General features: G+C 39.8%; 1 protein-coding gene across 8 annotated transcripts in view; it reads left to right on the top strand.

The window, feature by feature from the left end:
* CACNA1D (calcium voltage-gated channel subunit alpha1 D) overlaps positions 1-27969 on the top strand; it is a 350522-nt gene that overhangs the window by 148732 nt on the left and 173821 nt on the right. For 6 of the 8 annotated variants that reach the window (XM_074199181.1, XM_074199185.1, XM_074199184.1 and 3 more), the window contains 5 exons: positions 4771-4910; positions 7357-7499; positions 9479-9631; positions 10334-10530; positions 20494-20597. In XM_074199181.1, the coding sequence (XP_074055282.1) occupies positions 4771-4910; positions 7357-7499; positions 9479-9631; positions 10334-10530; positions 20494-20597 (737 nt within the window). Of the gene's footprint in view, positions 1-4770; positions 4911-7356; positions 7500-9478; positions 9632-10333; positions 10531-19815; positions 19920-20493; positions 20598-27969 lie in introns of all 8 variants that reach the window. The other 2 variants (XM_074199183.1, XM_074199179.1) reach the window with 1 other exon arrangement.

Raw genomic sequence — 27969 nt, 5'->3', positions numbered from 1 at the left:
GGTGGGAACAGAATCTAGGTCTTCCAGTTCCAAAGTCAGTGTTCCTACAACCGTATCATACAGGATGTGAACATTGACTGCCTGTTAATAACATTCAGAATCTGATTTCCTTGGCCAGACCTCTCTTCCCCAGCTGTTAGCTTCTTTTAAACTTAATCCGTAAACCCAAGTCCTACAAAGGCTTTTGGCTCCTGTCTCATCCCATCATAAACTCCTTGAGATTAGAGGCAGGCTTGCTTTTATAGTTCTATCAACAGAACTACCACATGGATACTGAATATATGCTTTTTCATTTGTCTATTCAACCTACCTTTCTAGAGTGACTTCAAATTACTGCCCTTCATACACCCTGTTCCAGTTCAATGAATGTACTTGCTATTCCTTGTACAGAATATTCCATCTTTCGTTTCTATTTCCACAGATTGTCCCTCATGCTTAGAATATTAAGTCTTTAAACTTCTACTCCAGGGGTTCTTAAACTCTTTTTTCCATTGATTCCTTGACAGTCATTATGATGAAGTCTGTGAAACCCTTCTCATAATATTACTTTTAAATGCACAAAATAAAATGTCAGATTATCAAGAAACCTAATTCTATTGAAATAGTTATTAAAATATTTTTTAAAAACCCCAGACAAACCGAGTTCATGGATCCCAGATTATAAAAACCCTGAACCTATCCTTAACCCTCTTCAAAACTCAGCTCAAAAACCATCACCTATAAGAGAAGCCTTTCCTGATGATTCCTTCTGTTAAGTGATCTACATTCATTTTTCCCACCAGAACTTAAATTTATGTTTATTTTATATACTTTGTTTCATGGGCTGTTTTTGTAAAAAAATATTTCTCATTCTATGACTAGCCTAGTGATGATGGTCCTCTCCCTAGCCTAGTTGGGCTGATCCTTGGAGAGTAGATTTCATCTGCTACTGGAGCAGAATTGAAGCCTTTCCAGCATGGAGGAACCCAACAAAGCATATCCTCCGCTCTTTTAATCCAGTTACCTCTAGACCACAGTGAGACCTTAGAGGAAGATTATGGAAATCTTCCTATTTTACTAGCCTTCCAATGCAATGTACCAGTCTCTAACGAATGAAAACTCAATACTACACAGAGAGAAATGGAGAGACATATGGGGGCACATTCAACAAACATTTATTCATTGTTCACTATGGGCCATTATCCATAAGATAATAGGGATAGGTGACAAATCTTGTGAAAACTCCACAAAAAATCAGTGTATAGTGCTAAAGAGTTAAAATTATATTAAAAAGTACAAAACATTTAAAAATTCTTTCCTGGTGGTTACAGTTGTCATTGTGTAATCTTCATTGTGTGGGGGCATACGTGTATGTAACTGGAAGCAAGGGCTAGATAAATAACTTGTATGTGAGTCCTTTTGGTCTTTCCTTCCTAAATTGAACTGTAAACCTTTTCATTGAGCACACTATATCTAAGGAGTTAGCATTACTTTCTTTTATTTTTGGGGGGGGTTGCTAGGCAATGGGATTAAGTGACTTGCCCAAGCCACACAGCTAAGTAAATATTAAGTAAGTTTGAGGCTGAGTTTGAACTTGGGTCTCCTAACTCTAGGGCTGGTGCTCTATCCACTGTGCCACCTAGCTGCCTCTTACTTTTTTTCCTTACGAGGTTGGATTGATATATTTTTAAAACTGTAAGTGCTCACAACTCTACCAGCAAAATAACTCTTGCATTCAGACCTTGGTTTCTATTTCTGCCCTCCTCATGACCTCTCGTGGAGATATTAATCTCCTACCTGGTATCCCTACCTCTACTTTCTTTTAATTCTTTTAATTTAATTTTAATATCAACATCACTGACAGATCAGTTTCCCACATACATAAGTCCATTCATGTCACTGCCCTGTGACATCAAAAAAATATTTGGTCACTCTTCATCATCTGTCAAATAAAGTCCTAACTGGACATTTAATACTCTCCTCAACCTAGATTCATATGACCTTTCCATACTTCTCTTATTCTATTCCTTTTTAAATACTTTTGATCTCCTGTCTGGAATATTTTGTATTCCAAACTTCTGCTTTCACTCCTTCATGCTTTTGTTTTTTTTCCCCATTTACCCTATATAGGGGTAGCTAGGTGGCGTAGTGGATAAAGCACCGGCCCTGGAGTCAGGAGTACTGAGTTCAAATCCGGTAATTGCCTAGCTGTGTGGCCTTGGGCAAGCCACTTAACCCCATTTGCCTTGCAAAAACCTAAAAAACAAAAAAAAACAAAAAAAAACCATTTACTCTATATGATTGAAATATACCTCTCTTCCCTCCTTCCCTACTCATCTATTAAAACTCATCTTTCAAAGTTTAAATCAAAAGCTACCTCTTCCTCAAAGGTTTTTCGATAAACCCTTTTCTTCTCCAAATCTAGTTCAAATTCTCATAGAACTTTGTTTATATTTTGCATTTAGACTTACCACTTTCTGTCTTATATTTGTATGTTTGTCTGACTTATCTCCTCCGTCAGAGGATAACTTCCTTGTTAGAAAAGATTAGCCTACGTTTATCTTCGCCTCTCCCATTTCCTAGTGCTTCACATAGTATACACTTAATGTTGTTAAATTCAGCTGATTTGGAGTAGGATTAATATGAAATATTGAAGGCATTGAGTGTCTATAAAGTTTTAGGATACTGGAAGGAGAGACATAGAACGAGTATGCCAGAAAAAAATGAATAGAAACTTTCCTGGGTCAGGGACAGACACTGAACATGTCCTGCCAAAATTCTCTAAAGAAAAATTTCTCTTTAAGGGTTTTGTCTCTGACTGATGTAAGTAACTTCCTTTTAGTACTACGCATACCCCCTTTTATCAGTGTTAAATGACTCTGTGACTGCAAACTTCCTTGCTTGGCATGTAAACCCCTTCCTAATTTGGTTTCTGCCTACTTTTCCAGACTCATTTAACATTGTTCTCCTTCACATACTTTCCATTTCAACCAGCTGGGTAAGCCATCTCCCACCTCTGTGCCTTTGCAGAGACTATCCCTTTGGCCTAAAATCTTGATCTTAGCGTCTATCTCTTATGTAACTTGGGGTTGGTCACTCTTTTCTCCAATCTCAGAGGACAGTTTCCCTCAGACAATGTTGGTCTAGAGAATGGTTGCTTCAGACAAAATTCCCTTTTCCTGATTATTTTTAAGGGGGAAGGTTGCTCCAAAAATATACCCACCAGATTGACCCCTTCCATCCAAATGCTAGTTACCCAAAAGACCTTCACAAATAGTAAATACCAAGACAATTTATTCAAGCATTTAGTCCACAAAAATCAGAATCCTATAGATTTAAACAGAGGATATTAATTAACTAACTTTAAATAAGAATGAGATTTTGCCCCTAAAGAAAAAGACATTGTTCTCACTCAGGGGAAATCCTCTGAAGTCTAAAGGAGGCCTGCTGGCAACCTAGGACATTTTGAGCATCCAACTTCCCCAACTTGTCTGTAGCTTCCAAAGTCTTTTTCGTTTCTCCCCATGTGCCTGAAGTTAAACTTGGGCTCAGGCTGGGGCAGCTTATGTCTTTTCTCAAAGAAAAAAAAGGAAATGTGTCTCTTCAGAACTTCCATCATGTCCTTGTACTTCTTTGATTTCTAGCAAGATTGGGCAGTTTCCTGCAGAAGACCCCAGGTCAGCTAGAAGCCCAGGTCCCCTAGAAGCCTTCACTTCTTTTAGGGTACTTCTCAGCACCTAATCATTGCTGCTCTCTTTCCCTTTTCACATTTCATTGGATTTATCCAAATGGGCCAATGCTTTCTGGTAGAATGTAAGTGATGGAGGGTAAGGAGTATCACCATTACAATGCTGGAACAGTATATTCTTAAGAATAAAGGGGAGTATACAAATGACATGGAAGATGGTGGACTTCTCAGGTTTGCTGGTGGGAGGGCTCATGGACTTTCACTCAGAATTGTAATTTAATCCTTATGGTAAAGAGAACAAGTGCTACCTGTCACAGTGGAGAAAATGTTATCTTGGTTTGTGTGTGTGTGTGTGTGTGTGTGTGTGTGTGTGTGTGTGTGTGTGTGATGGATTAGATTTCAAGTCCTGACTTTAGACACTCCCTGTATGATCTTGAACAAGTCACTTAACCTTCAAGGACCTCCTCCCACTTTTATCATCTATTAAAAGGAATTTCCCTAGAGGCAGCTAGGTGGCCCTGGAGTCAGGAGTACCTGAGTTCAAATCCAGCCTCAGACACTTAATAATTACCTAGCTGTGTGGCCTTGGGCAAGCCACTTAACCCCATTGCTTTCCAAAAATCTAAAAAAAAAAAAAAAAAGGAATTGTCCTGTATGGCCTTTGAAGACCTTTTCAGTTCTAAATCTATTATCCAATGATCTTAATTTCTTCTATGGGACATTATTACAAAATATGGCTGTGAAATTTACATACATCTGTGTTTTTCTGTACTCAAATTGAAAATTAGAAGAAGAAAGATTTCAATCTTTATAATAAAAATGTGTAAAAACCCAGGAATACTCATTCTATCCCAGATGGACCCCTTATATAAATTTATCAGTATAAATGACCTAAGTGCATTCAGGTCACCTAGAATTGAATGTGTTTGCCGCTCAGTTACTCAAATTAAAAGCAACATTTATTGTCTAAGAGTAAAAAAAAATCTTTTCTAGCACAGAAAGGTGGGGGGGGTGTATTTGTTGAGTGACTTATGTTTGGTGAAGTCTTGGTGATAATTGTTATTTCATCTCTCTCCCTATTTTCTCTTCCCATTCCCCAACAGGAAAAAGTAGAATATGCCTTCCTGATCATTTTTACAGTTGAAACATTTTTGAAGATTATAGCCTATGGATTATTGTTACACCCTAATGCTTATGTTAGGAATGGATGGAATTTGCTGGATTTTGTAATAGTAATAGTAGGGTAAGTCATTTATTTATGTTTGGGGAACTGTTTGAAAAAGAGGAGTTAGTGTGAGATTGTTTTTTGTTTTGTTTTTGCTTGTTTCCAGGTGGGTTTCTGGGGGAGGTGAAGTGGGAAAAGATGTTGAATTTTTTCCAGATAAATATTAGGGGCCTGCCTTGAGATCAGTTAAAAAATAGCAGAGCTGTTAGTCTCCTACTGGGAACACATTTGAAATTTGCTATCATTTTAATGAGTCCCCCAATGAGTGCTGTGTGAAGGCAGTCCGTACCCAAGGTTTAATCTGACTGTGAATCTCCAGTATGCTGCCTTTGCTGGGGACTAGACTATAACGAAGATGGCTCCTAATATTTACCTTTCTATTGAATAAAAAGAAAAACTGTCCTCCCTCTGGCATGATATTTTGCTACCTGACTATCACTGTACTTGGGCTATAAATTGTTTTTGCTAACTTCTGGGGGACATTAAATGGCAACAAAGAATGCTTAAGAATGTGAAAGGTTTGACTAGATGAAATAAGCCAGAAAATTCATAGTTAGGCATGCTCCACAGATGGTCTCATGCCAGTGAGAGGAGAGACATCCCCTAAGGAGTTCAAGTTAAAGGAGAATTGCTGGTCTTCAATACATTTATTACTTTGTGTGGCTCTGATCAGCACTGCAGCCTCTATCAGAGCAGTAAATCAATACCCTGGGGGCCACTTTTTTAGATGATGCCCTTCCCTTCTTTAAGCCTTCATGGACCTAATCATTAAACTTTATCACCAAAACTGTCTTTTTCAGTGATGTACAAAGGGTATAAAGGATCCTTGACCATTCTTGGGTCTAGATGTCAATCCCATTGTATTGCTATCTTCCAGAGGTTTATAATGGTCTAATGGTATATAACTAAACTTCCTTGAAGTCATAATGAATGACCTTATTCTATAAGGAGAAACTCATGCAATACAACAGTTTTATAGTCATATATGAGATTACTAGCAGATCTGAGTAATGACCATCAAAATACCTCCTCTACACATGTGTATGGACACACAAACACATACTTTTTTCAAAGGCTTTCACCACCTTCTCTTTCCAGGAGATTAAGATTGGACTCTTATAAGAAAAACCAGGATTGCATAGACCTAGGAGTGGTGAGCAGATGCCCTCTTGAGGTTGTTAGGCAGATGGACAAAAGAAAATATCTTTGTCTAAGGGCTTCATATCCAGGTGGGCAAGGAAGAAAATTATCATAAAACATCTGAGGAAGAAACTCTTTCCCCCTTTTTCTTCCAGATATAGACTTGTGAGTCCCTAAGTTGACTTGGGCAGATGGTCTTGCAGAACTCTGCAGATCTGTGTTCTTTTACTATAGAGCCAGTTTTGTTATGTTCATTCTTTCCTTAGACTTCTCTTAGACAGCTAGAAAATGGGAATGATAATCATTTATGCTCTATTTAATTCTCTATTAAAGTATTTAATTTTCAAGATTCCTATTCAATTTATTGCTATAACCACTAGGGAGAGAGGTCAGATATTAATATTCCCATTTTATAGTTGAGTTAATTAAGGCCTAGAGAAGCTAATTGACTTGACCAAAGTCCCATGGCTATTACCCAGTGGAACCATGACTGGAACTAGCTTTCATTTCTGCTGCAGTATTTTTTTTTCTGCTGTACCCCAATGAGTAACTCACTTTCCTCATTCTCCTTCACCCTCCCACGCTTCTATCTGATTGTAAAAACTAGACTATGTGTACATAGCTGCTCCAGTATATGAAGTCCAGCTGACTCCTATTCTTTTAGTAGGGAAGCTTGCAAAGGTGAAGAATCTGGCATGCCACTGTCTCAGATTCATTAAATAATGAAAAATATACTTGGATTATGGTGAACTTCCAAGAGAAATTTAATGCCATGAGACCACTAAGTTCCCTACCCAGGTACCTCAGATGTGAAAAATTTTATTGCTAATCCCTCATTTAAGAGCCATGACATTATTATTGGAGAAATTGAACAATTATTGTTTCTAGTGGTTCTGAGTCTTCTAGAAATGAGGAAAATCACATTCCTTCTTAGGGCCTTGGTTGTTTACTAGGCTCTGACATGAGGAAGTTAGTTCATTGAAGTGAACCTTCAGGTCAAGTCAGCATTCCTGTGGTTCTTAGAGTACTATTGTACGTTTGGATGGGGAAGAAAGGAAATGAAGATGAATTCTGAAAAATAGTCAGGGAAGTTGAAACTTGGTTCCCCTTGTTTTAGAGGTGAAAGAAGTTTTTTAATGGAGTGTTACACCACTCAGTTTCCCAAAGTCCCTTTTGAGTGTACCCTTATAGATGTTCTCTACATCTCCCTTTATTTAAATTATAGTCGTATGAAATTAGCCCTTGTCTGAAAATATCTATGGTCATTGTGTTTTACCTTCTAAGGTAATATAATTTAATTTTTCTCTCTCTCCTCTTCTTTCAGATTGTTTAGTGTAATTTTGGAACAATTAACCAAAGAAACAGAAGGAGGTAACCACTCTAGTGGCAAATCAGGTGGTTTTGATGTCAAAGCCCTCCGCGCCTTTCGAGTGTTGCGACCACTTCGGCTAGTATCAGGCGTACCCAGTAGGTTCTCTTCCTTTTCTAGATACTACAGTTAGCAATGGATGGGTCTGTTCGGCTCAGGTTTCAAATCTGTCAGAGATCATTTTGGAATAGAAAGCAACAAGACAAATGAGCAGCTCTCTCAAAAAGTAGTTTTGTGAATGATGAGCTGTTTTAGCAGCTCTGCATCTTGTAAACCGATTCAGTTCAGCCTTAGGAGAGGAGTAGAAGGACATTCTCTTTGAAAGAGACTGAGAGTGTCTCCTCCCCAGGTACTAATCTTGAATTCTCAGTAGTTTGTTATGCTTATGGTAAAATATCCTGCTAGAACCTCAGTCAAGATGTCTAAAAACCAACTCATCATCTTTCCACCAAAGGGCTGCTTCCTCCTCAGCCTGTCCTCTTGATACCTTATTTCTGTTAATCATATCACTGTCTTTTCACCTGCACATGAAATCTGGTTCTTCCCTTTCCTTTATTCCTAATAACCTCTTAGCTTCCAAGTCCTGTTGATTCTTCCTTCATAATGTCTTCTGTATCTTTCTCTTTCTTTCCATTTCTACAGTTACTACTTTAATTCAGGTTCTTACCTCTTACCTCAACTATCGTAACAGCTCCTAATATTTCTAATTTCCTCCTCAGTACCACAGAACCAGATTAATCTTCCAAAACCACAGATCTCAAGATGTGTTCCTGCTCAAAGCCTTTAATCATTCACTCCTTGGAATGCCTCACTTGCTTTCTAAGTTTTCTAATCTGTGAAACTGTTCTCAATTCCAAGCTTCCCAGATGGTTTGAAGGTTGATGCATTTTACTGAAATGGGAGCATTGAGAGGAGGGATGGTTTTAAGAGAGAGGAAGATGATAGTTTCCCTTTTGTACTTATTTGAGATGCCTATAGTTCAGACATTCAGAGATGTTCAGCTAATGACAGGGATCTCCTGGAGCTAGATGGATAAATCTGGAAGTTATTTACAGAGAAATAATAATTGAGCCTAAAAGGATTAACTATAATAATAATGAAGATGTCATGTATGTTCTTTTAAAATTTATAAAGTATTCTGCATATGTATGTTCTCTTTTGAACCTCACAAGAACAAAGTAAGTAATGTAATAAGTGAAATCTCCATTTTACATATGAGAAAGCTGAGGCTCTGGGAAGTGTTCTCACTTACCCATAGTTACTCCATGAGTGTCAGAAATGAGATTTTAACCATGGTCTTCCTGACTTCAAATCCACCATCTGCTACACAGATGGCATAGAGGGAATGAAGGAGGGCCAAAAGCCTTGGAAAGGCCCATGGTCAGGGGGCTAGAATGTGATTGTAGACCCAGCAAAGGAAACTGATAAGGAGGAAAACCAGGGCAGAGGAGTAAGGCAGGAGATGGTAATAGTCAGTTATGCATCCTACTGCAAAGAGGATGAAGACTGAGAGTAGTCATCTGATTGAGCAAGGAAAAGTCATTACTCATCTGATAGAAAGCAGGTTCAAATGAATAGTGTGTTCAGAAGCCAAACCGCACAAAACCTCCATCTCTGTTTGCATATTCATTCATAAAATATAGGAATTAAATAATATTACTAATCTCAATTTAGATGTCTAAATTTCCATCTTTATATATATATATATATATATATATATATATATATTTGATGAAATATGTCATGTTTAGGGGTGGCTAGGGGGCATAGTGGATAAAGCACCGGCTCTGGAGTCAGTACCTGGGTTCAAATCCGGTCTCAAACACTTAATAATTGCATAGAAATTTAGACCTGTAAGTTAGATTGAATATATACATATATATATATATATATATATGTATGTATGTGTGTGTGTATCATGTATTTCGTCATGCATTAACTTCTCTTGTCATAATCATCAATGGATAAAGAGCCTATTTTCTCTGGTTTTTATGATTTTGGGATTATGATTAAGGAAAACGTAATTGTTGGAACCTCTTCTGAGCATTTAATCAGTATATTTTTCTCTCTTTCCTAGGTTTACAAGTTGTCCTGAATTCCATTATAAAAGCCATGGTTCCCCTCCTCCACATTGCCCTTTTGGTATTATTTGTAATCATAATCTATGCTATTATAGGATTGGAACTTTTTATTGGGAAAATGCACAAATCTTGTTTTTTCACTGATACAGGTAAGTAATAAAAATGGCAACTATCCAACTAAAATTATTCTAGCACTATCATCCAGTTGAGAAAACCTTTGTTTTGGAAGATAGGAGTAAGATAGAACCAAAGCAGTCATTTGAACACACATCTGGTGAGCTCATTGTTAGTGGCAGCTCATTAGAACATACGGCATAGTGTATTGCTCTAGGATAAATTAGTGAGCTTTCTGGTGATCCCTCTTTGTGAGTGGGCGTCACCACACCTCACCACAATTTCATGTTCAGATTCAGTCACTGCTTCCTGTTTCTGAGGTCAGAAGGGTGAAGGCTTGCCTTGCACTTTCTCCTAAACTTCCTCCCAGAGAATTCACCGAATTCCTGCCCTCAGTTCTTTTGGATTAAGTCATCAAATGTCTCTTTTAAACTGCAGCTTTATTGTCTGTAAAGAATAACAATTAATGATGAGAGGCAGCTTAGATGAGTCAGATATATTAACTACTATTGATCTGGGGTTTGGGGGGGGGAATAGGATTCAGAGCAGGTAACTCTGGCCTCTGGGGACCAAGTCTGGAAAAGCTTGGGTGACTCTGAGCACCTGTGAGGGGAGGGACAAAGCCTCCTCCCCTTTCTCCAGAACACATCTCCTTTGGCATTACTTTGGCTCTTTGCTGCTGCTCGCTCAGTGTTCACCCTGCCCAGCACAGTGATGCTCTTTGACTTTGTCTGCAGATATCTTAGCTGAAGACGACCCAGCGCCTTGTGCGTTCTCAGGGAACGGACGCCAGTGTGCTGCCAATGGCACAGAATGTCGGAGTGGATGGGTTGGACCAAATGGAGGCATAACCAACTTTGATAACTTTGCCTTTGCCATGCTTACTGTTTTCCAATGTATTACCATGGAAGGCTGGACAGACGTGTTGTACTGGGTAAGTAGTTGGGTGACTTGTTGCTTGACCTTGCTTGGGTAATTTCGAGTTTGTTAGTGTTTTACAGAAAGTACTCTGGAGAGACTGACGGAAAAGGTACCTTAGGAGAAGTATGTGTCAAAATAGGCAGAGATGCTTTTCATTGCTCATGCCATGATGTTTGGGTTTAGGTAATGAACTTTTATCTACTACTTAGAGTTACATTTTTAGGTCTGGAGGCCTCCCACTGCTCCTTTCATATACCCTGTACCAAAGGGTTTGCAAGGAGATACCTGCTCAGGCACTGTTCCTTAGTGAGCAGGTGTGCCAACTGGTTCTTCTCTTCCCTGACTGTGCCACCACTTGGGGCCCACAAGTGGGACTCAGATACTTTTCCTTCCCTTCTCTTCTCACTCCACGGAAGACTGCCAAAGATTACCCACTGCAGCTACCTAGAGCTTGTGGTGGGGAGAAACCGGTTTTCCTTTTCTTTATAGTTGTCCAGATTCTACAAATGGCACGGAATTAAAACAGGAGAAAAGTAGATCCTCCTTCCTTTCTCCTTTTCCATTAGTTTCTTTCTGTACTCCAGATGTGTTATCTCATTATGTGTCCCTATTGCATCTTGAGATTTCTGTAACTTAGGTCAGCTTAGTCTTAGGTTCTCCTTCTACTCCCAGGAGCTAGAAAACTTTTGGCAAAGTGTGGCTTCTAAATTTGCTACAAGGCCTGCTAAACCATATAAACTGTGAGATTTGGAAGACTCTGAATATCTTCTCACTCTTACTCTTGGTTGGACCATCTAGGTTTGGTCATCTCAACATTATCATCTCAACATTATCATCACCACTACCACTACTACCATCCACATCATTAGTAATAATAAAATCAACACAGTAGCATTTCAAGTTTTCCCTAGCTAATTTTCTCTGAAACGGGAGAGGAGATTTCAAAGTTCTATGATTTTTATTTTATTTCATTCCTTGATATAGAACGGTCTAACCCCAGACCCATTTTGAGTTTTCATCTTAATCCAAGTAGAATTAAGCATGGCCCTAATCTTTAATTACTAGGAGGCATTTAGTAGACAGTTACTTTTGTGAATGGGCATTGTTATATATTGGAGACCTTCAAATAAAGGAGCAACATCTTCCAGTGAGGCATAGAGCCCTACACATCATGACAGCCACCCAGGATAACATGGCATGATTTTTCTAAAGGGTCTTCTTCCCCCAAACCAATAAAAAGACCTTTTTTAAGATGCTAGGAAAGAAACTTGGATAAGTACCCCCTTTGGCTCATCTGAAGGCTGGCAATGATGGTAATGTATGTATTTAGAAGGTGAATCCAAAAGAAATTATTCTCTCCAAACGTTTAGATCTAATTTGAAAAATGTGGTTTAAGCATCATTCAGCATGTTTCTTTTGTCTGACTTTCTAAATTATCTTGGAAGCGTGTCTGAGATTGTGTGTATGTCATGTGTGTCAGTTTGTTTTCTTTCATTTACATTTCCAAAGAAGCCCCTTATAATGTAGATGACTGTGTCCAGGGAGGAACTGAAACTCCTTTTTTTGGTTGAATTGAGAATGTGGCTGCTGAAGACACTTGTGTGTTGGACCAATCCAGTGGAGAAAGGTTTACTTAAGGCAGGACCTGCTTTCTAATTAGCAGCCTTCTGAGGTCACATTCTTCCCAAGGTTCCTAATAAACTTCATGACTCAAAGTCACAAGGAAAAAGTTATATTTTCTACTGCTAGATTCACTTCAGCCAAACACTCAAACCATGACTCAACCCAGAGAATGCCCCAGAAACAGTATTTTATTTTCATTTTACTTAAAGACAAAACCTATGGTTTTCTTGACACAATTTTCTGGTAGAATGTAAGCTCCTTAAGGGCAGGGACTATCTCATTTTTGTGTCTGTATCCCTAGTGTCTAGCATAGGCTTAACAAATGCTTATTGGCTGGTTGGTTAAGCTTCCTCCTTTTATCAAGGTGAATCATTATTGCTGAAACAATATTTCATTTTTTGCTCCTTTATTCTTTTCTTTCACTGTGGCCTTTCTTCTGTCCTATACCCAGTGAAAACATTATCAATTTCAAAATTAAAGAAGAGGAAATTCCATGGACCAGCAGCAGCAGGAAGAATTTCTGAAAACCTTAGTGTTACCCAAATTGATAGTAATTACTATTATTATTGCTAATATGACAGTTCGGTGGTGAATTATTTCACAATAATGATAGTATCACCTGCTATTTTAAATGGCATTTAATTGTGGAAGAGTAGTTCTATTGTAGAAGTCATAGCTTGTTTTCTCTGGATTTCTTGGGGAAGAACAAATCATATGGGGTATAAAGGTGACTTGCCCAAGGCCCTACATCAGGTTATGTCATGGAAGAGCAAAGTCTGGAATTCAAGGATCTTGATTTCCCTGATCTATACTTTTTTCTTTGGTGGAGTCTCATACTTGTGAGAGTAGTATGTGAGGACACTAGGATTCTCAGATACACATTGAGTTCCCAGTATGTTGTGAAATTTCATTCGCCTTTTTGAGTATCGCAGATGAATGAGCAAACACTGGTAGATATTGGGAAACACAGTATATTCATTTTCATGACTCATTTACTGCACTTCCCTAAAGGCATCCTACAATTATGGTGGTGATCAAGTCTGTCCAACTTAGAGAGATTTTAGCATTTTCAGGGACCAGAGAGATCATCTAGTCCCAAAGTAATGCTGTGGGTCATGGTCACATAATTACTAAACATGGCCCAAACCCGATTAAAATGTAATTGGCACATATCTAACAAAATAAATAAGAATACAATAAAATATAGATACTATTGTGTAGTTTTCTAAGTCAAAATGTGACTTGAATGAATCCTTAGTGGCCCCCGTTTCAATTTGGGTTCAGCACCACTTATTCAGTCTATACACAGTCATTTTATAAATAAGGCATCTAAGCCCTGGAGGTTAAGTTCCTGTCTTCCAGAGAACAGTTTACATCATGGCTTCTTGTGTAAGAGTGCAGTTCTAGAAATGCCTGACACTTTTTGAACCCGTGAGATAAATGTGTCCACTCAAATGAGCTGGAAGTCTGATTTTGTGTTTAACCTCCTAAAAATTATAAATATCATCCCTTATTTTTTTTAACTCCCAAGAATAGATATATTTTTATTTTTTGCAAGGCAGTGGGGTTAAGTGGCTTGCCCAAGGTCAAGAATAGACTTTTTTTTGAAGGATAGATAGGAAGAGGGGGTAACAAGCCCTAAAGTGTCAGCCAAGTAAGGTCCTCTCTGGACCTTAGCTTTCTGTACTCTGGGATATACTCCGACTAGGATTTTAGGAATTTGATGACAAGGGAAATATTTCTGCAACTCCAGAGCATCCCAAAGGCATCCAGGGAAGAGGGCATTTCATATTTCTTAGAAACCAAGTGGAAAAGTATTAGACATAACTAATTTTATCTTTGTTTATTTTATTTTTTATTTTTGCTGAGGCTAGTCCCATTATTTCTTTTTGTCTGATTATATCAGTAGTATGAATAGGTTATTATTTATAAGAAAAGTTTTCTGAATACTTCCTGAAAGAGGAAGGCTATAAATATATACATATATACATATATACATATATGTATATATAAAGTAAGTCCTTCAGTCATGTTTAGTGGTGGGAATAATCTTTGAGTAGAATAATTTTACATCTTGAGACATTTACTTCCCTGAAGTATGCTACTAAGCTCACATGTACCCTAATTCCCAAAGACTTATGCAAAGTCATGAGAGATTTTGAAAAAAGGAAATATAGATGGCTTCACTTTAAGGAAACTCATTGGCCTAAAATCCAAACTTGCAAGCAAATGATTTTTTTTTGGGGGGGGGGAGGAAGGTGCATTGGAAGGAGGAAAGTGATAAAGGAGAGACCTAGATGGGATAGCTGGGCTATACACAATTCAGTAGAATTATTTTGTGTAAAAAAAGAATTCATGTATTTCTTTAAGTAGTGAGGTCTTGAGACTCCTGTAATTTTATTTACAGAAAGTTTAGACCCAGAGGTAAGATGGCAAAATGGAAAGACCTCAATCAACCAAGAGTGGAGAGATTTTGATCTTAGTTCCAGCTTGCCTCTTTACTAGCTGAGTGACCATAGAGAAGTCCTCTGAATATCTCTGGGCCTCTGTTTTCATGGCCTTTCTGGTCCCTTCTAATTAGAACCTTCTCAGATGCAGACATTTAGGAACTATTGTGAGGTACATGTGAACAGAAAAGGAAAAAAAAACTCATTGGTTACTTTGATATATGAATACGATCAGCATGAAACTCTTCTTCCCTAGGTGTGATGTGGAAGAGATCCCTCCAGCATCAAAAAGGCTCTAAAGAGAAGTTAACTATGCTCCCTCTTTGATATTGGCAGATGATGGAGTGTTGGATTATTAGAACTGAGATAGTTTCCCATTGAAAATAGCAATGAGATCCTGGCTCCTGGAACCCTTCAGAAAAGCTCCACATACCAACAGCACAAGCACAAGAGTGGCATCTCCAACTTATCCAACTTATCTCAGCAGTTCTCATACTCATTACACGAGTACTGCCGGGATGCCGAGATCCAACATTGTTTTAAACCATTAAGAGAGAAGCTTCTCCAGTTGACCTTTGGTGGTAGCTCAGGAACTGTCCAGAGTGCTGTACTTGCCTCTCACACTTACTAGGTGGGAGACTATGAGCAAATCATTTACCTCTGTGGGTCTGGCTCCTCAGTTGTAGAATGGAGATGATAAGAAACATGGGATTTTAGTGTTAGAAATGGCACCAGTTTCCATCTAGTCTGATCCATATCTGAAAAACTTTTTTTCTACAGTGTTCCCAGGAGGGCCTCATCCAGTCTGTGCTTGAGGACTTGGATTGGATCCCACTATTTCCTGAAGCAGCCCATTTGATTTTTGGATAACAATAATTGTTAGCAAAGTTTTTCTTTACATCAACCCAAATTTGCTTCTTTCCATCTTCTGGTCATTTTCTAAACCAAGAGAGTCTCAACCTTCCAGGGGACAGCACTTCAGATGCTTGAAGGCCATTCCCTTGTCTTTCCTTTCTACTTCCCTACCCTTAGATTTCTCTTCTCTAGGCCACACATTCCTGTTCTTCTGACTGTTCAAAATAGGGTATGTGAATTCAAAGTCTTCCATAGTCCTGTAGAGATTGCCCTTCTTTAAGTGCTTCCTAGCTTATGAAAGGCAAAGGCTTATTTTGAAAGCTGTGTCACATAACTGAACATGATCCTTCAGATATCTGACATATTGCACAGTATGCTTCACCAAATACTGAGCGTCTTCTGTGTATGGGCATTCTGCTATGTGCTGAGCCTGTGAAGGTCAAAATGAAATGAACTCTGCATTCAAGGAACTTCCATTATTCTAGGGGAAACAGCATGTGGCCTAATCATGAATAATGACCCCCTGCTCTGAATAATGACCCACCTTCACTCAAAAATCATTCTTTTGGCCTTATTTTGTTCCCCTCCCCCCACATCACTGGAAATCTCAGAATTCAGCTTTGTGTCCAAATCTTGTCTTCCTAGATATGGACAAAATGCCCACAACTCTCAAGCACTTATACTAACAATTTTCATTCCACAAAAACCCAAGTGTTAATGGATTTGCTATGAAGATCAAATGAGATACTGTTTACCAAATGCTTTGCAAAACATATTGTACTGGCATCAAGTATTATTACTTTGTCCCAGGTGCTGCCATGTGACTATCTGGAAATAGAAAGATTGTCCTCCACTAAAGGATATATAGGTCTTTGGGCTACTTGTTTGCAAGCTTCAAAGATTCATTGTCAGAGATAGTCTCCATTTGCAGTTGGTAGTAAGAGGTAAATTCATGGTTATCCACTCTCTGAGTGGATATTTTATAAGTGTTTTAGAAATGCTATATTCTTAGAAGAGTCCAGGTTCTGGATGCCTATGGGAAAAAGGCATATGAGTCCTCTCTATCATAGGCGTAACATCAGATTATTTTTAGATTCAATTTTATTTTCAGATCCACATTTTTACTCACATCACCAGCCCCTCCCCCTCCCACTATTTTGAGAAAGCAAGAAAAACAAAGCCCCAATTACAATAGTATAATCAAGCAAAACAATTCCCTGCATTTATCATGTCTCTAAATAAAAATGTCTTGATCCACCCTCAGAGTCCATCACATTTTCATCTAGAGGTGGATAGCAATATCAAATTTTAAATGTTCAGAGTGTCACAAGTCATCTAGCACAGTGCCTCATTTTACTGATGAGAAAACGGTGCTGCAGATGGCAGAACCAGAATTTGCACCCAAGTCTTCTTACTCCAAACCCAGAGCTTTTTCTGCTGTACATATTGCCTTCTCTAGTTCTTCCAGAAGCTGTGGTTTACAGGATGGTGCTGGGGATGGGTACAAGGAGAATCCAGAGCGCACTTCACCCAGAAATCATTTCAACAAGAATTCTTAGCCTTGCTAGTAAGATGGGAACCTAAAATTAGAGACATTTTTTTTAGCCAGAAAGATGTGAGATAAAAAGGAAGAAAGCTCAAGTGTGGGAAGCTGTGGGAAATCACAAGTGCTCCAGAACATTGGAATCCTAAGATTAAGCCTTAGTCTTCCAGGTGCAGGCATCCCATCTTGGTCCCTAGCCGCTCGTCTTTGCGTTGGGTCACAGATGCTCTATATTTCTGCACCAAACAGGCCAGCAGGTGTCTCTATGGAAGGCCTGCCCTCTGTTTTTCGGCTCAGATTAGTTTATTGAGCTTAATTAGATAAACAATTGTGGCTCAGCACTGGCTCATTCATTACCTTAATTACCAGTGTGAGCTATTGCAGACTGATAGGAGTTCCATTAAGCATGTCACTTTTCATGTGTCCAAACAGGTGTTCCATAGGGGATTTAATGCCCTTTCCCTAGATATCAACAGCATGCTGGGTTGTTTTTGGTTGTTGTTTTCCTCATTTGGCCAACATGGAAAAATGCATTAAACTATAATATATAAACTATAAACTATAAAACTAAAACCTGAAGGAAAGAGGAAAGTGAAACAACAAAAACAGACACACAAAATCACATACTTAGTAGGAGACTTTGGAAAAGTGTTCGGGTTTGATCCTAAGAGAGGCACATGAAAGGCAGTCTTTATATAGAGTGTTCAATGAGACTGTTTTTAGGAGGGAGGATTCAGATGTTTAGATTAACCCAGGCCTAATATACTGATGAAATCTTCTGATTACAATATTCCCAGTATTTGGGGTAAGGATCTGTTCTTGCTTGACATTGATCAGCAACTTAAGAAATTTTCCACTTGGTTTTGGGCTTCAAAGTACCCAATGATAATTTGCCTATATCTTGAACTACAGGATGACTCTAGGAATCACTCTGAGGATTCAGGAAGGAAAGGGGCTGGCTTGAAGGAGCTGTTCCATTTGATTCCAAAATTTATAAATGTTGCATCTGAAGAGGAGAGTAGCACTCTGCTCTGCCCTCTAGCATTGATGATTCCATTTACCTGCAAACTAACTTTACAGATCAGCTATGATCGGGCTCATGGACTGGAGCTTGATATGTCCTTAAAGGTCATCTTGTCCAATGACCTCACCTATAGATGAGGAAACCAAGATCCAGAAAAAGTTAGGTGACTTGCCCATTGTCATATTGCTGGGTTGAAGTAGGATTTAGACCCAGACCCTTTGGCTCCATCTCCAATACTTTCCAGTTCTCTCAATGTAGCTCAGAACCACTAGTTATTGTTCTAAATCTGAGAATAGAAGAGAATTCCTTTCTCCTCCAGAATCCCTCCTTTTAGGTATAGTTCAGAGAGTTAATTCAAGAATTCCAGATGGCTTAGAATGTGTAGGGAACAGAGCTGCAGGAAAGAATTCTTTGGAAAAAGAAGGAAAATTGTTTCTCAGATATTCTCAATATCTTTTTGCGATGCTTGGAATCTCTCTTTTTTTAAAATTTGGTCATATTGGGTCCCAAAATGTCCCCAGGAAGTTCCCTGACAAGAAAATTCAACCTTTAAGGAATATGGGTTTTTTTTGTCACAGTGTTAAGTTTTAGTTCAGTCTCAATATTTTCAATAGGTTGAGAATAGGGAGTTTCACAGATTCTCTGGGCTGGCAAGGATCTCAGGGGTTGTCTGCTTCAACACTGACAACTAGGGAAAAGAAGACCTTTTCAACCCTCTCTCAACCAAGTGATCATCTGAGCTTTTGACTGTAAGACCTCTAGGCCCAGGGAACCTGTTACTTTATGAAGAGTACATCCACTTGGGGTTCACTCTCCTTATAAGATTTATTTTAGCTTAGTCCTATTAATGGTTCCTTGGCCTGCTCTCGGAAGTCAAGCAGAGCAAGACCAGTCTCTCTCCCACATGATCAAACTCCAGAGACTCAAATATGCCTCAAACAAACATCTTTGAGGGATCCCTCCTTGGACTCTGGGAGCTCCAGAAGTAGGTCATTATGGAGTAGACCAAGCTGATGTCATTTTCTTGGCTTGAGGCAGTCAGTCTCAGTGCAAAAGTGTTGGGCCTGGAGTCAGGAAGATATGAGTTCAAATCCAGCCTCAGATACTGTCTAGTTTCATACCCTGGGCAAGTCACCTTACTGCTGTGAGCTTCAGTTTCTTCAACAGTAAACTAAGGATAAGAGCAGCACCTATCTCCTAGGTTGACCATGAGGATCAAATGAAGTCAGGGTTACAAAAAGCCCTCAGGTCAGTCGCTGACATAGAGTAGATGCTGGTTCCATTCCCTCTCCTCCCCTCCCCCTTCAGATAGACACTTGCCCATGCAAGGAAGAAAGGAAGAAAAAGACCCTGACGATTTGCTGTGGGGCCGACAGTTCTTTGTATCCAAAGATTAGATGGTCATAAAGTCAGTCCCTATCAAAGTGATCTAGGAAGTAGGCTGCCATGTTTTTTTTTTCCTGGTCCAGGGCCTTTTCCGAAATGGACCAACCTAGTCAGATCCCTTTTAGAAAGCTTAAAACAACCCTATTCTCCTGTCCTTCCATGTGTCCAAGTCTGGTTTTCTTGGGAAGTTAAATGTTGCACTCATCATTTTTGTGTGTGTGTGTGCTGGGTGTTGTAGTGAATGTGCATTTGCTGCTATTGCTGCTGCCTCTCATTCAAATCTTGGGAAATGTTTAGAAAAATGTGTAGAATTCTATCTCTAATATAAAGCTTTAGCTTTAAAAAAAAAAACTGATTCTGAATTTTCCTTACTAAATTCTCTAATAACCCACTTCTCTAAGCCCATCTTATTTCTTGCAGATGAATGATGCTATGGGATTTGAGTTACCCTGGGTCTATTTTGTCAGTCTCGTCATCTTTGGGTCATTTTTCGTACTAAATCTTGTACTTGGTGTATTGAGCGGGTAAGCGACACCTCTTTCATCATGAAAGCAGAGTCCCAAGGACAGTTGCCAAGACCACACAGGCATTGCTAAATGGGGGCCAAATCAAATGGAGCTTTCAGACAAGGTGCCACATTCAACAAATTGGATACCATATGCATCTAAACAGAGTAAATGGTATATCTGCCTGCTCTCATTCTAGCTAGTCTTAAATTTTATCCAGACTTCTTGAGTTTTTTCATAGGAAAGCTGTCTTTCTCTGACATCTAAGAAGGAAAAGTTATCAAAAAAGTTAATTGACTAAAATGTATTGACTATGTGGTTCATAAATGAAGCCTAGCTTGATAAAATCAGTGGCTTTGTAACCATTGTGTCCCTTCAACTGAAAAGGATTGGGGGTGCAGAACAAGGCCAATTTCTTGGGTCCCTTTCATCTCATTTTCAGGAGCAGAACCGGCTCTTTGGGGAAAGATTTAGAGAGGCCCAGGCCAGACTTGGCTGATAGAGAGAATGCCTGAAGGGTGTGGCAGCTCTAGCTGGGACTCTGCTCTTTAGTGACTGGATAACTTGTAACCGATTTCCTTACATTTTACAGGTAAATGATGCAATAGGATGGGAATGGCCCTGGGTGTATTTTGTTAGTCTGATCATCCTTGGCTCATTTTTCGTCCTTAACCTGGTTCTTGGTGTGCTTAGTGGGTAAGCAGCCCGATTATTGTTGCATAGGCCACTGAGCAGCCTGTGAGTGGCCCTTTGGAGTCTCCCAGCTGCTCAGTGGCAGCTTCTTTGCATGCCCTTTGGATTCTTTTGTCACCTCTTCTAGTGTGGTGCTTTGGGATTGAGATGTGGTCCCTCTGCCTGTATCTGTCTGTGTGATCTTATGTGTTAACAGCATTTGTCAGACACTATTGATTATATGAGGCATTAAATCACCTCACCTTGAAAACTCACCTGGGTAGCCAGTCACAGCCTGGAATGATGGACTACAAGTGAGTAAGCTGGTTTTCCCTTCAACTGAGACAAGGAATGTTGTCCCCTTGGAGAGGTCAGGTGGGTAAGAGGAACCAGGTTGTTTAAAACGAATGACCCCATCCTACATCACAGACTACTCAGAATACTTCTGGTTTTATTGTGTAAAGAGGTAATATGTTTGGGTTAGAGCAGAACTACCAAACAGACCTCAGTTTAGAAGCATGCTGCTGATCAAGATTCTTCTTGCCTTGCCTTTCCCTCTTCTTTCCTCATCCTTCTCTGTCCTTTCCCTCTAGCTCTCTTCCTTCTGACCCCTCCCCACCTTTCTCTCCCCTTCCTTCCCTCCCTTCCTTTCCTAGCTATAGTCACTTTTCTCTTGATGGGTATAAGGTGCTGGGAATAAGCACCATTAAACAACATTCCTTATCCCTATTTTTGAAATGTATCTCTATTTACCTTTGTGGTCTTTAGGTTATCTCCACTACAGCCTGCCAGTCAAGAGTTTCAAATCAGAGGGAACCACCCACTAAGCAGAGCATGGACTTGAAAGCGTGGGCCCTTTTGAAATCCATTCGTTATCATCACTTTTCAATTCTCCAGTCATTGTTTTTGTAGATAGGGGAGTCACCCTCCTTATCCTGCTGATGTTGAAGGCTGGGATATTGAATAACCACCCACTCTCTTCTAGTCTCTAAAGGCAGCTGCTGGGTGAGAGTGGAGCTGCAGAAAAACTCCTAGAAGCTAAGAATTCACCTTGTAGAGTCTGGCTTAGGGAGCTTGGTTTGTTTTCATCCCATGCTGCTGTTTACCAGCTGATAATCCTCATGGCGGGGGGTTCTTTCTAGGCCTTAGTTTCCTCATCTTTAAAACAATGCTCGTAATGACCCTGGGCTGTGGGTGCCAGCATTAGTGTATATGAAAGTTCTACATAAAGAATCAAGGGCTTCTATCCAGACTGAAAGCCTCTCTTGGATTCTCCCATCAAAGACCCTGACAGTGTTCAGCTTTTTGTCTCTGATAATGCTCCCATCTCTGATCTTTATTAATTTTTCTGAACTCCTAGATCTCCTGATGTCTTTCATTTCCATTGCCTCCCCAATTAGTAATCTAGAAGGTCTTTAGTTTTATTAGCCATAAGGGTCACATGTGGAACTAATTGAGCTTCCTAAGAGAGAAAATTTGTGGGGAGGGAGAAGAATCTCCCTGGGTCAGACCCAGAGTTTCTATGATTCTCTTCCCAGAGGATAAAAGATGGAAAGATAAGAACCACTTTCCTATTTTCAGCCTTAAGTTGTGTATTCGATCATCCCCAACTTGTCTTTGTGGACTGTTACAGTTCTGTCCGGTGTTGGTTATAATTAGCGCAAACCTTGCTTCTCTTCCCTACTGTTATCACTGTCAGGGCAACCTGAGACTGTGGGAGGAGAGAAGAATGCTGAATGTGCACTTGTAGCACCAGGTGCCTAGACTCCTGCCCCTGCAACTCCCCCCCCCCCCATACTAGAGCTAATAAGTTCCATCTTCTGGGTTAACCCTAAAGGGAGGGGCTTGGATGATATGAGCTCTCAGGGTCTCTTCCCATTCCTAATCTGGATCCCCTTTAGCCAGGCTAGGTGAACAGCAGATACTCAGTAAATGAAAACCTCTTTGGTTGGCTAATCTTCTGGCTAGTTTGTTTTCCTATGAGTATCTGAAGAAAATGAGCAGTTGTTTTTTTCAAACTTGACCCTTTCCTGTATCTGTTTACAGCAGGAAAAACTCCAGTTAATCATCATTTCCTTTCAACATTTCTCTCCTAGAAATCCATATCTCCCTCAAAGTAATGGAGAACATTGAAAAAAAAATTCTGATGACAGGTGTTCTGCTTTGAGCATTGTGGATTTATGGAGCCCCAACCAGGAGAATGTTAGTGCAGGAAGGAGCTGGAAACACCACACACTTCAATCTCTTTATCTCTTCATTTTTTGGTGGGAGAAAACAGGAATCCTTAGAGGGGAAAATTCCCCACAAGGCAATGGCAAAGGTGGGACTCAGGTATCATTTACAATCCATTGTTTTTTGGCAGCTAGGAGGCACCTGGGCTGGATTCAAATCCTGCATTTGACACTAGCTGTGTGACCCTGAAGAATCTGTTCAGTTCTCAGTTTCAGTTTCCTCCTCTTTAAAATGGGGGATAGGGACAGCTAGGTGGCACAGTGGATAGAACATTGGCCTTGGAGTCAGGAGGACCTGAGTTCAAATGCAGCCTCAGACACTTAATAATTACCTAACCGTGTGGCCTTGGACAAGCCACTTAACTCCCCCATTGCCTTGAAAAAAAAATCTAAAAAAAAAATAAAATAAAATGGGGGATAATAACAGTGCTTAGGTTTCCTGTGAAGGTGAAATGAGATAATATTTGTCATGTGCTCTGCCAACCTTTAAGTGCTCTAGAACCAAAAAGATTTTATTCTTGTTTCCATTACTACATCATGTTAACCAAGAACCTAATTTTCACAGATATAGTTTTGCTAAGCATCTTTTACTTTTTATTCACATTTTTAGAACCATTTAGATGATTCTATGCAAGAAATTTGATTCCCAAGAGGGGGAAAATTAACTTTATTTTACAACCATAATTGCTAGATAATTCTGTTTCTAAAGTGCTTCACCTCTGATCTTCATTGACTGAAGGAATACTAACTGCTGCATTTGAAAATGTTGGCCATGAACCTTTTCTTTTGACCTCCCTTGCTGCTCTGCATGACCATTCTTATTCCATTGCTAAGCACAGCCCCCAAAGGGGCATGCCTCCAGACTCCAGCTGACAGAAAAGTGACCCTTGTCATAAAGAATTTTCATAGATTTCTTAAGGTACCTGAGGCTTTGGTGTCTGCCAGGAAGTGGTTCAGCCCTTTAGAAAGGACAATATGGTATTACTACCTGATATCATGCTTCCTCCTGTCTCTCAAGGAAGTGTTATGTCCAACACATTTATTTTTTCATCAATTATAAACTCAAAGAGGGCTTTACAACTGAATATGACTGAAGGTATCATCTCACCTGACCTCTTTGTCTTATAGATGAGGCGGCTTAGACCCAGGTTAAGGTCTTACAGATAGTAATTTGCAGAATCTGGATTTAATTCAAGCCTTTAGAATCCCAAGCAGGGCTCTTTTTATTATAATGTGACACTCAAATCAGCCAGTTATGTCATTCTTTAATAATTAGAAGCTGCTAGGGGGATTTCAAATTCAATATTGTACCTCAGAAGTATCTCAGTTGGAGGGCATCAGATGAACACAAACCAGTTTCCCCAGGTAAAGCCCAGGGTATGACCACATACAGGAGGTTCTGAACTGGGGGAGTCCTGCTCTTTCCACTTATGGCTGTTGTGACACTAAGGAATAGGGTGTGTGCTTTGGCCTCTGTTCACTGTTGTACATAATGCATTTATTCTCCTTGCCTCTTTGTATTGCCATATGGCCACTCCATGCTCTTCCTCTCTCTGCCTGCCTTCATCTTGTGCACTGCATGTTGGAGGTGTTGATCTGGATTTTGTTTGATTTGTCATGAAACTGCTGATATGAAGGGCTTTTGGTTTTATATCAGATCCAATTTGAAGGTGAGTGACATGCCCTACAAACTTAGACTGAGTCTGGAGAAGTAACCGTACACACACACACATTGACTAAATGCCTCTCTCTTTGAGGAGACTCTAGGACAGAAATTCATAGCAGGAGCAGACTGCCATTGCAATTTTCCATCAAGTCAACGAGAGATGTTCTTATGCCCCAGAATTGCAAGCCGTATAGGCTGTTAGTCAATAGCTGGGATAGTTCATGTTGCACTTCCTTAAATCAGTTTTTTGAAAGCCTTGTGGTTATTCTCCTTTTAAACTCTAGATCCTGTTTACACTTAAAAATGCTATTGATATGTTTTGTTGGCTTATATTTTCCAGATTATCTTCCCTTTCCCTGCTCCCCCACCTCATCTCTCCTGTATAACTATATACCTTTTTCAAAGTGGATGACATTCTGACTCCATTCCTATAATAGTTTTGACAACACTAAGATAGACATAAGAGAGAGAAGTGACTTGTCAATGCTAAGTATCTTGACTGTGTTCCTGGAAGTTCAGCACAATGACCATTCAAACCTGGCCCAAAGAACCAGGAAAACACGTTTGCAGCCACACTGCAATCGTGGATCATCATTGAATAGATATAACCACATAATTAGTAGTTTGACCTTGTAGAAGGAACTTGCAACTGATTATTAGCAATACCAACTAATTTGATAACTAAAAATAGCCACTGTTTTCCATATCTATAAAATGAAGACAGTATGTATTCCTTTAATTCCATTTGTAGGCAATGTTGGCCAACTCTTAGCCATGCAGAGATTATAATAAAGTGGAGTGAATTGTGCTTTGTGTCAAACTAAGATAAAGAAATTCACATATAAGGCAGATCGCCATAATTCATAGTAATTGGTGTGTGTTGGGGTGTGTGTGTGTGTGTGTGTGTGTGTGTGTGTGTTTAGGGGAGGATGGGGATAGTCAAGCTGAATCAGTGAAAAGTAGGAATTATAAAATAACATAAAAGAAATCAAAGACTTAAATGACATGGACCCTGCCTTCCAGGAACCTAATTCTGCTGAAGACATCAGGGACATATATACAGATAATCACAGTACAAGGCAGGGAGTGAAAGAAGCAAGAGAGAAATATAGGGGGGAAAAAGGGCCTCCAGGCTTGCCAGACCTGGGATTGTTGTTTAATGAGGAGTTGTCATGACTTTCTCAAGGAGTATTAAATTGCTGGAGAAATAGGGGAGAAGATGGGTTTTAGGGGAGGTCTAGGTGTGAAGCAGAGGCAGGCTATGGAGACCTGTTGGTGACTTACTTAGCTACTAAGGGAGAGAAAGCAAGGCTTTCAAGGGAGTAGTAGGTGTGAGTGGTTAGAACTTATAGTATGAATTCAAGTAAGGTTACTTCTGTTTAGAAGTTCCTAATATGGATAAAGATCTGAGAAAGAAAGGTAAAATAAGAAGGCTTCCCCACTAGCAACTCACTTATATGTTAAGGAATATTAATGTATACTGAGAAGTCTGTGTCAGGTAATTTGAGGAGGAAGAGAACACCAGCCACAATGAAGAGGGGTGAAGGTTTCTCATGGCAGGTGCTTCTTGAGATACAGGAAGCTAAGGATTCCATGAGATAAAGATGAGGAGAGGACATTGCAGATGCTGAGGATGGTCTGAGCAAAGGCCATAGGTAGGAGGTGGAGACTAGCAAGAATTTTTTGCTGGTACATAGGAAACATGAAGTCAGTCACCTACTAGGAATCTTTTGTGGATCTTTGGACCAGGTACTATGATAGGCACTGGGGATTCAGAGATTGAAAAACCCAACCCCCCCTCTCCTAGCCCTTGCCCACAGGGAGAAGACAACTTATTCACATGTAAATAGATACAAAACATAAACATTAAAAACAGGGTAGTTTGGGGCTTAGGAAAGGCACTCACAGCTGTAAAGAATCAAGAAAATCCTCAGGAGGTGGTGGTCAATTTGGAAGAACTCTAGAATTTTACAATACAAAGGTGTTAGGCAATAAGTCAGAAAGACTAGAACCTGATGGAGAAGGGCTTTCAGTGTCAAGGGGAAAGGCATGAGAGTTGTGGAAGTGACAGAGAACCACCAGGTAGAGAGATTGAGGTCAGAGACTGAAGGGAAGTATGGCCAGAAAAGAGACAGCTGTCAGAAAAGGGAAGGGCAGAGTTCAGGAACATGAAGATAGAACTGTTGAGGGAGACAGTGGTTACGGGTAGCTGAAGCTTAGCAAAAACAGAGGACTGGGGAGTTGGAGAGGTCCATGTCCTGACAGGACAGTGCAGTTGAAGAACATGAATATTTGAAGGAGTTCAGGATTCAGAGGTATTTACAGAAGTTGAAAGCATGTTCCTTCTTGAGAAAGGAGGGAGAAGGCCCATATTGTTTATAAGTAGATCTAGTTGGAGAGAATGAACATCCAAAGAGCAGAAGTCCTTTAGATATTGGTGGCAAAGGGAGAGATTACAAAAGCTTTGGAGAGTAAGAATTGGAGCCAGAGTCTGTGTCAGAAATCTTCAGAAGGCTAGCTTTATGTGAGCATCAGAAGATAAAAACATATCACATGAAGAAATCCTAGATGGAGGAGGAAAGTCTCCTAATGATAGAATTGGGGTATTCAGAGGTTGAAGTAGAAATGGATGGCAAATGAGAGTAGGCTAGATGGGCTGGCTAGGGATGAGAGGAGACAGAGTTAAGAAGAAAGATGATTTTCTTTGAGGTGACAGTGGCCCTTGATCAGCAGGAGATGGTAGCCATAAAGAGCTATGACCAAGCTGAGTGATGTTTTATCCTGATCAGCCTAAAGTCCTAAGTAGAATCTTAGAGTGAGTCTGTACTAATAGTATCCCTTAGATGGGATCTCATTGTGCTTATCACTCTTAGTTTGTAGGATCCTAAAGTATACTTTTAATGAATAGAATCATTTGTAATGAGTCTATATGCATTATGTATAGGTAGATCTGGCTAATATGAAAAGTTCTGGGAAGATAGGAAGAAGACCTGGTTATGAAAGGCATATAAACTAAAGAGGGGAAAATATAGTTTCTCCTGGAGAGCTATGATAGGGAGCTGTGGAATGTGATTGAGGAAGGAGGGAAGTGATCTGATCTGGTCAGCTCTGCACTTAGGGAATCCCTTTGAGGTAGGGAGATTCTGCCTCGAAACTTGTTGGGGCCAGGGGCTAAGGCCCTGACCTAGCCTGCAGCTGGTGAAAAGGGAGAGAAGGTGAGGTCTGTTCCAGATGATACAGAGACAAAAATGGAATCACATGGACTGAGGAGCTTGTTGCCATCAGAGTAACTCCATTCTTGGGCAGTGCTTGGGGCAGATATCGCAGAGTTTACATTTGCTTCTTTGGAATGCTGCCTTCTAGTTCTCTTCTTCCACAAATTATTCCTGATATTAATCAGGATATTAATCAATGTTTTACTGCCCAAATGTCAAATGAAGACTCTCATGATGGTAAAGGTATCTATTCCTAAATTTAGCTGGTGGTTCTGAAGTCCATG

This window comes from Macrotis lagotis, chromosome 8 (assembly GCF_037893015.1).
Source record: "Macrotis lagotis isolate mMagLag1 chromosome 8, bilby.v1.9.chrom.fasta, whole genome shotgun sequence".
In the NCBI taxonomy this organism is placed as follows: domain Eukaryota; kingdom Metazoa; phylum Chordata; class Mammalia; order Peramelemorphia; family Peramelidae; genus Macrotis; species Macrotis lagotis.
This window is presented reverse-complemented; position numbering and strand designations above follow the sequence as displayed.